This window comes from Lipotes vexillifer, unplaced genomic scaffold (assembly GCF_000442215.2).
Source record: "Lipotes vexillifer unplaced genomic scaffold, Lipotes_vexillifer_v1.1 scaffold1321, whole genome shotgun sequence".
Lineage (NCBI taxonomy): Eukaryota > Metazoa > Chordata > Mammalia > Artiodactyla > Lipotidae > Lipotes > Lipotes vexillifer.
Window position 1 is genome coordinate 671877 of NW_006785943.1, and position 8860 is coordinate 680736.

Below are 8860 nucleotides of genomic sequence, written 5' to 3' on the forward strand. Positions count from 1 at the left end.
GGGCTCCTCCCGAAACGGGGCACGACCCCGCGTCTCCTGCATCGGCAGGCGGACTCTCAAGCACTGCGCCACCAGGGAAGCCCATGTTTGTAGATTTTTTGATGATGGCCATTCTGACTGGTGTGAGGTGACACCTCATTATAGCTTTGATTTGCATTTCTCTAATGATTAGTGATGTTGAGCATTCTTTCATGTGTTTGTTGGCAACCTGTATATCTTCTTTGGAGAAATGTCTATTTAGGTCTTCTGCCCATTTTTGGATTGGGTTTTTTCTTGTATATTTTGGAGATTAATCCTTTGTCAGTTGCTTCATTTGCAAATATTTTCTCCCATTCTGAGGGTTGTCTTTTCACCATGTTTATGATTTCCTTTGCTGTGCAAAAGCTTTTTAAGTGACAGGACACTTCGGTCTTATCCACGTGGAGACCTATATAGGCAGTAAAATTCTTTGCTAAAATCAAGATACACCTCACCTAATGATGTTCTGAAAAAAATTCTTTACTGAGTAGCGAGACTACAATCGTTTTTTTCTTTGTCTTTACCTGATCATAGTGAATATAAAACGCTATTGTAATGATTATACAAAATATCTTCTTAGGTCAATGGTGATAAGACAGTAAATTAATTTATCTGCTTTCAGCGCTTTTGAGAAGTCAAAGGGGAAAAAAAAAAAGATTGTTTTGTCCCAGAAGAACCTTCAACTTATCCAGACAACCAAGAGATACCTGAAATCCCTGAGTGAGAGACCTGTATTCGTATCTTCAGGAAGCTTTGTGTGTGAGCACGCCTGCAGGTTCCCCCCCCCCAACAGATGTAATTGTGGGGTTTTACTTACTCTCACCAATCAACCCCCCTGCCCCGTGGCATACTTTTTCACCTTGGGAAGGGGATGGGAATGAGAAAGGGGGTGTTAATTGGGTCCCCAGAGTTTGCATATCTTTCCTCTAGCCTTCCTTGCTATTGTGGATAGTAGGTTTGGGCACACCCAGCTCTAGACCAGGAGACTGTTTCTCCAGAGAAGCGTGAGACAAGTTACAAAGCCAGTCAGAAGCAGAGCCTGTACCTCATAAAACCCCATGGGCTTCGTGCTGCTGCAGCCAGCGAGGATGGACTGCGTGGACCTGGGCCAATTCCGGGTAATACTCAAGCCTGCGGGTCCCAGAAGATGCAGCAAACGTCTGTCGGGGATGTTGGCAGAGGGCCCTTCCGGGGAGGTGCGCGCTGGGGATGGGCCTCCCGCCTCACCTTCGCCGAGACGCCCCAGCAGAACAGCGCGGGGCGGGGGAAGGGACGTGTCCCCTCCGCCAGCCCAGCCAGCGCGCAGGCGCAGCGGGCAGAAGGGGCGGGGGGAGGCCGCGGCGCTCTCTGGCCTCGGTCCCGGGACCACCCCCGAGCGCGCGGCTGCGCGCTGAGCCTCCCGCCCTTCCGGAAGCGCAGCGCCCAGCAAGCGCCACGTCTGTCCCTGCACCTTATCCCTGGTCCCCCAGCCACCGTCCCACCCGCGCGGAGCGCACGCCCGAGCCGCGGCCCACGGGACTGGACCGGGAGCATCATGGGCAGCGTGGCCTCGCGCTCCGCCTGCGCGCTGCCCCTTCTGCTGCTGCTGCTGCTGCTGCAGGCGGAGCGGCCGGGGGGCGCGGAGCTCACCTTCGAGCTTCCTGACAACGCCAAGCAGTGCTTCCACGAGGACGTGGAGCAGGGCGTGAAGTTCTCCCTGGATTACCAGGTGGGGCCCTGGCGCCCGGCAGCGCCTCCTCTCCCCCTTCCAGGTCTCCATTGGTCACTGGTGCTCCCCAGGCTGGAGTGGCTGGAATTAGCCAAAGAGGCTGAAAGGGGGCGGGAATGACCAGAGACCAACTGACTTCCCCGCGAGGAAGTCAGAGCCCACTCGAGACAGACCCGACTAACCAGGGAGGGAGGTAGCGCCGCAGGTGCGCTACCTGGATGCAGATGCCCGGGGGCGGGTCCTGCATCCTGGGGAGTTGTCCTCATTGACCTGCAGGCCCCTTGACTCTAAGGAATGCCATGTCTGATTAGCTGGACACAGTCCCAAGTTTTTTGGACCAGTTTGTCCCCGCCTGTACTGAAAAATGGCAGCGAGAGGACGTGGGTTCTTGGCTTTATTTTTCCGCCTCTCCAGTGTTTGAAGTCAAGTTGGGGTGAGCGTGGCAAGTGATGAGAAATGGCGCTTTGGAAAGGAGGTGTCAGCGCAGGCTTTGAGCCCCGGCAGTGTTTCCAAGGAGTGGTGTTGTGGCTGCTGCCATATGGCTCAGAAAAGCTCCTAGCTCCTGCAGTCCTGGCTCCTTTGAGAGATTTCATGGCTCACAGTTCAGGGGAGCAGGTCTTGAGTGAGAGATCTGCCCCTAAGGTTTAGTGAGCAGATCTAAGAGTAGGGAGCTGAGTGGGAATTATACCCAGACCCGCGTCTGCTTGTGGACACATACTGACAGGCATTACAGAGATGAGTTGGCACGGGAAGCAGGAGTAGGGGCAGGCCATATGGTGGGCCCTCTCTGACCAAAGCCACTAAAAGAGGCGTGTGCTTGGGGACAGCACTATGTGTGATGACCTCCGAGTCACTGATGTGGCCACTTTCACATGTCCGTGGACAGTGTGGAAATTGCAGCTGGTTTAACAGGGGTAACCTGGATACAGTCACCAAAACATGATCGTTGTGAGGATGGAGGGGCCTGAGAGGTCATCTGGTCCCTGCCAGGTCAGGAACCCCAGTTAGAGTAGGTTCAGCATAAGTTTACACACCTCCAGCATTAGGAAGCTCACTAATCACAAAGCAAATTCTTCCATCTGAACAAAAGGAAATTTTAACATTTGGAAGCAGATGGAGGCCATTGACTGTGTTCTTTTTTTTTTTTTTTTTTTTTTTGGGGACACTTTTTTTTGTGTCCTAAAAAATTTTTTTTTACCCCTTTTTTTTTTTTTTTTTTTCTAAAAGTTTTATATGTGAGATCTCAAGGGTTTCCTACATATAACATCACGTCCTCCACAAACAGAAACAGTTTTACTTCTTTTCCAATTTGGATGCATTTTATTTCTTTTTCTTACCTAATTGTTCTGGCTATGATGTCCAGTACTGTGTTGAAAGAGTCACATCTTCTTTATCCATTCATCTGTTGATGGACATTTAGGTTGCTTCCATGTCCTGGCTATTAGAAATAGAGCTGCAATGAACATTTTAGTACATGACTCTTTTAGAATTATGGTTTTCTCAGGGTATATGGCCAGTAGTGGGATTGCTGGGTCATATGGTAATTCTTTTTTTTGTTTGTTTTTGTTTTGTTTTTTTTTGCGGTACATGGGCCTCTCACCGCTGTGGCCTCTCTCGCCGCGGAGCACAGGCTCCGGACGCGCAAGTCCAGCGGCCATGGCTCACGGGCCCAGCCGCTCCGCGGCACGTGGGATCCTCCCAGACCAGGGCACGAACACTTGCCCCCTGCATCAGCAGGCAGACTCTCAACCACTGCGCCACGAGGGAAGCCTGACTGTGTTCTTTGATGGACCTTAGTTATAGTCATTGACCACCTCTGTGATTTTTGCCCTTTGCCGGTCTTATCTTTCCTGTGTTGACAAAGAGAGTTTGAACTAATGATTCCCGAGGGCTCTCCCACCTCTGGTAATCACTGATTCTGTGAAGGCTTCAGTCTATATTTGCTTTCCCCTTGCATTCCATCAGCAATAATAATGTTTACCAGACACGTTCAGCAGTTAACTTAACCTCGGAGCCTCAGTTACCTCTTCTGTAAAGTGGGGAGGATTAGGCTCTTGGCACTCTTGCAGAGCAAAACTTTTGGAGTCAGGCAGACATGGATTCGAGTCTTAGCTCTGTCACTTTCAAGCAGCATGACCGTGGCCAGTTAACTTCAACTCTCAGCCTCAGTGTCATCCTCTGTAAATTGGGGAGTGTCAGCCTTTAGAAGGCTGTGAAGATTAAATGAAAAAAATGTTTGTCACATGTAATCACAGTGCCTGGTCGGCCTTTGGTAAGTGGTGTTTGCCTCTCTGGTAACAGCAGACTGTGGGTGTCTTTTGTGGTTGTCAGGTCATCACTGGAGGCCACTACGACGTTGACTGCTATGTGGAGGACCCCCTGGGGAACACCATCTACAGGGAAACCAAGAAGCAGTATGACAGCTTCACACACCAGGCTGAGGTCAAGGGCGTTTATCAGTTTTGCTTCAGTAACGAGTTTTCCACCTTCTCTCACAAGACCATCTACTTTGACTTTCAAGTGGGCGACGAGCCCCCCATTCTCCCAGACATGGGCAACAGAGTCACGGCTCTCACCCAGGTGAGTGGACACTAACAGGCTGAGATGAACCCCCTCCCCCGCAGCCTGCTCCACCTTGTCTGTGCCCGTCTTGGCTGATGAGCAGTCACCAGCTATCCAGCTCCAGTCTGAAGTCTCAGTATTGACTCTGCCTCTCTGTTCACAGCCAGTCCTACAAGACCCTATGTTCTCCTTTTGGTCTTCGTCTCCATTCTTTAACTGGATCCCTGCCATGCTTTCCTCTGGTATTCCTGCGTTCCTATTTAGTCTTTGACACAGCACCACTTTCAAAGTACACATAGCATATGTCTCTCTGCTGATATGATGTATCTACATGAGAAAGACCAGTCCTACTTTGTGTGGTATATATTAGGGTAACAACGGCTGGCTGCTATAACAAATAAACCCCAAATATCAATGGCTTAGCACAATGAAAGTTTTTGTTTTTTTTTTCTCACTCAAATAATAATCCACAGAGTGGGGATAGGGGTGGAGGACTTTCTTCCATGGAGTGACTCAGGAAGCCAGGCTCCTTCTTTCTTGTCATCTTTCTGATGTCCCTTAGGACTTCAGAGTCCTCTGTTTCTAGCCACCAAAAGGAGAGAATGATAAAGTCCCATCTGCTTCTTAAAAGCCCTGGCCCAGAAGTGATGCCATCACACCCACTCATATCTCATTGTTGAGAAATAGTCCTGTGGATAGTCTGGATGAAACGAAGGCGGCAAATACAGTTCAGTTGGGCAGTCAACTCCTAGCAACAAATTTCACAATCTGGAAGAGAAATGGTGACACTTTTGGAGGACAGATAGTCATCTCTGTCACCCATGGCTGTCACAGTTAACTATAATCGGACCCCAGCCTCCTCCATCAGTCTTCCCTCCTGCTATTTAAGCTTCTCTCTCCCTCCTATATGCAGGCTCTGAGGCTAGGACTCTGTATTACCCCTGAAGCCCCAGCGCCCCAGTGCCTGGGGTGTGGCATAGAATAAGAGCTCACCAAATAGTTGTCAACTGACTGAGTGGCAGGACCCAGGGAAACCTGCGAGACAGGAATGGCCTTCTGTGGCTGCACCTGTTCCACACCCAAAGCCAGAGCATCTGAGTCTCCAGCAATGCCAGATTACCTTCTGGGCTGCCCTCCAAGGTGACCACAGGCTCCATTCCTCTGTGGCTTTGACCATGGGCTCATTCTCTGAGCAGCTGGAGGTTAGCACTGCACTGTCCAGTCAGTAACAGCTATCTACATATGGCTGTTGACATTTAATTAAAATTAAGTTAAAAATTCCCTTCCTTGTTTGCTCTATACCAACATTTCTAGTGCTCAGTAGTCACAAGTGGCTGGTGCCCACGCATGGAGAGTTCCCCTGGACAGCAGTGCGTTTGAACTTAGCGGCATGACTGCTGATAGAAGTTCCAGCCCAGGGTGTGTCTTATGTGTAAGATCTTTCATAACCTATCCTCTCAGGAGGTCTGTTGGTCATTGATGAAATAGCTTCTGTGTTGAAGGTTTTATGAGTTTCCGGAAGCTGAGCTGAAGGATTTCTCTCTCTAAGCAGTGGAAAAGAAACCAGTAGAGAAAAGGCTTTGTGGATTAGCGCACTAGAGACGTTCTTCCCTGGAGCCTTAGAATTAGAGTTTGGTTTTGTTGCAGGAAGGAGTGATTGCACTTCCCCTCTTCTACATCTGGGAACCTCATCCTTCCTTCTGCCCAGCCGCAAAAGAGCTGCTTCCTTCTCCTTCTGTACCTCTGACCCCCCTGCCTGGTCTGTGCCTGGCTCGGACAGCTCCCGCTCGCCTGTGGTGGGCCCGTGCTCAGCCTGCACACCGTACCCGCTGGTGGGAGTATGAGGTCAGAGGGCGCTGTCCCAGCTGTCAGGAGCCCTGTGTGGAATGCGACCCTGTAAACCACGGAGCTCCAGGATGCTCCGATCAGAGCTGAGATTTAAGGGTGAGGGTTGTCAGGGGATGGACCAGTTGACTCTTCGAGGAGGGTCAGGGAAGTCTTCACAGGGAGAGTTTTAGCTTAAAGCGACACTCTGGGTGCTTGCCTAGGAGTGTGTCTGGCACGGGAGGAGGAAAGGCCTCCTGGGTGGGGAGAACAGCAGGTGCAGGTATTCAGGGCATCACTTTACTTTCCTCACCGGCCCTGATCTTATTTTGCTTGGCATGGATCCCCTTTCTACCTGCAGCTGTCTTCTCTCTTCCGCTGAGCCTTCATCCGTCTCGGTGCTGGGCCAGAGGCTGTGTGTTCTGGCACCAGTAGCAGCCCTAGGGTGAAAGAATAGGATCCAGAGTGACCGCGTCCCGGGCCAGGGCTCCAGGCCAGAGGGACTCGTCTTCGGCCTGAGTTGCAGCACGACCAGGCTCCTGGCAGAGGACATGGGCTAGGGATGCTGCTGAGGGAGGGCAACCTTGAGGTGCCGTGGGCGTCCTGAGAGTCTGGGCAGATCCTAGCGGAGGCTGAAGGTTCCTGACAGAGGTCCAAGGTCCGGGGCTGCCTCAGTGGTGGTCGAGGGAAGATTAAAGGTTTTCCTAACTCTACTCTGAGGCCAGCTCCTGCAACGCTGCCTTTGAGCTCTTGTAGAATTTAAAGAACCAAGCACGGACGTCCCTGGCAGTCCAGTGGTTAAGACTCTGCGCTTCCATTGCAGGGGGTGCGAGTTCGATCCCTGGTTGGGGGAACTAAGATCCCATGTGCTGTGCGGCCAAAAAATAAAATAAAATACAATAAAAAAGGACCAAGTGCTTCTATCCGTGGAGGTCCTGATGAGGTGAGGCTGCAGGAATTTGCTGCTGGTTACAGAGTGAAGACCTGGGCATCAGCAGGTGGTAGAGACGGGATGGGATGTGGGCATGGGATGGAGGAAAGGGATGGTCCTGGGAGGGAGACAGGTCAGGGTGTCTCCAGAGACTACCTGTCATGATGGAGCGGTGCCCACAATCCCCGTGAGGCGCCTGGACACTTTGAACCAGCCAGGGCTGGAGGTCTCAGTGGGGTGAAGGTCGTACTGCAGGAGAGCTGGGGACCCATGGCCCTGGGAAAACAGCGCTCCTTGCAACAGAAGGGCCTCTGCTGGCTTCCTGCTGGCTAGGAAGCAGGCTGGCTGGGTTGCCTAACTGAAATTTTGTGGGAAGAAGCTGACGTGGTATCTTAGACTAGCGCCAACGGCAGATCCCAGTGGACGGGAAAGTAGCATGTTTTTACGGTAAGGGGGCGCTTCCAGGTGTCTGTGAATCTCAGTGATGTGTGGCCCTGGGGTCTCCTGTGGGGCCCGTGCCAGGTTCTAAAGGTGTCTGCTGGTTTTAGACGCCAGGAAAGCCGTAGAGTACCACCTCCTGTTCTGTTAACCTCCTGAGAACTGGCTTCCTTCCCTGTCACTGATCAGATCTGAGGTGGTTCCTGTAAAGACCTCAGGCCCTCTTCATAGAAGTGCAGCGCTGGTCTCTGGCTGGTGACATCTGATCCACGTCTTTGAAGTGATGCCTTACATGGCATATCTGATGTGTCCACTGCCCGGGGTGTCGGCACCCGTGGTTTCTGTGTCCTCCTCCATTTCTCTTCCCCCCCACCCCCACCCCCACTCCTTCTCCAGTGATTCTGGACCCTGGGAGGAGGCTGGAGGTACCAGCCTGTACTGCTGAACGCCTGGGCTAGGGCTCATGGGTCCCAGGAGCTCCCAGTTCAAGTGAGTGTAATGTGCATCTTGAGTTTCTGAATGAGCTTGTGCTGGAAATAAACACGGAGGGTGGAATTCTAGCCTGGAAAACCAGTGAGCCCTTCCCTAGTGTTTAAAAACAAAGCCTCTGTGTATTTATACATCCTAAATGTGTGTGTATGTATGTCTGTGCATGCATGTGCATATGTCTGTGCATATGCATGCATGTACACACGGGCATGCATGTGCACGTGTACACACGTATATGTGTCTCTCTGTTCATCCCACTAATTTCAGGAATGATCTTCCCCACTGTGTTACCGACTCCCCGAAATCGCTCCCAGACCCGCAGACCCGCTCTTCTTCCCCCGCTCGGTGACCTTCTTTTTTTTTTTTTTTTTTTTTTTCTTGCGTTATGCGGGCCTCTCACTGTTGTGGCCTCTCCCATTTGCGGAGCACAGGCTCCGGACGCGCAGGCCCAGCGGCCATGGCTCACGGGCCCAGCCGCTCCGCGGCATGTGGGATCTTCCCGAAACGGGGCACGAACCCGCGTCTCCTGCATCGGCAGGTGGACTCTCAAGCACTGCGCCACCAGGGAAGCCCTCGGTGACCTTCTTAACTGAGGGCCTGGCCTTTTCTTCCCAGCAGAATTGCAGCCACCAAAGTGGTTTCCCCACCACCAGTCCGCCTCTGCGTCATGGCTGGCAGGGAAGTTCTCTTAAAGAGGGATCCTTGCGTTGCCGGTCTGCTCACAGAGCTTCGTGTTAAAGCCTTGACTCCCAAGGCCTTTACCGTGAGCTCCCACCTACCCATGGCTTCCTTCCCACGCATCCCCGATGGGATGCACGTACTGGGCTCTGCATGTGCTCCTTGCCATGCCTTTCTTTCCTTTTTTTTTTTTTTTTTTTTTTTTTTTTTTT

At 51.8% G+C, this 8860-nt stretch overlaps 1 protein-coding gene across 1 annotated transcript in view; it reads left to right on the top strand.

Moving 5' to 3' along the window:
- The first annotated feature begins 1424 nt into the window (after positions 1-1424).
- Positions 1425-8860, top strand: part of TMED3 (transmembrane p24 trafficking protein 3) — an 11702-nt gene continuing 4266 nt past the window's right edge. The window contains exons 1-2 of the mRNA XM_007458340.1: positions 1425-1726; positions 4058-4306. Coding sequence (XP_007458402.1) covers positions 1553-1726; positions 4058-4306 — 423 coding nt within the window. The 5' untranslated portion in view covers positions 1425-1552. The remainder of the gene's footprint in view (positions 1727-4057; positions 4307-8860) is intronic.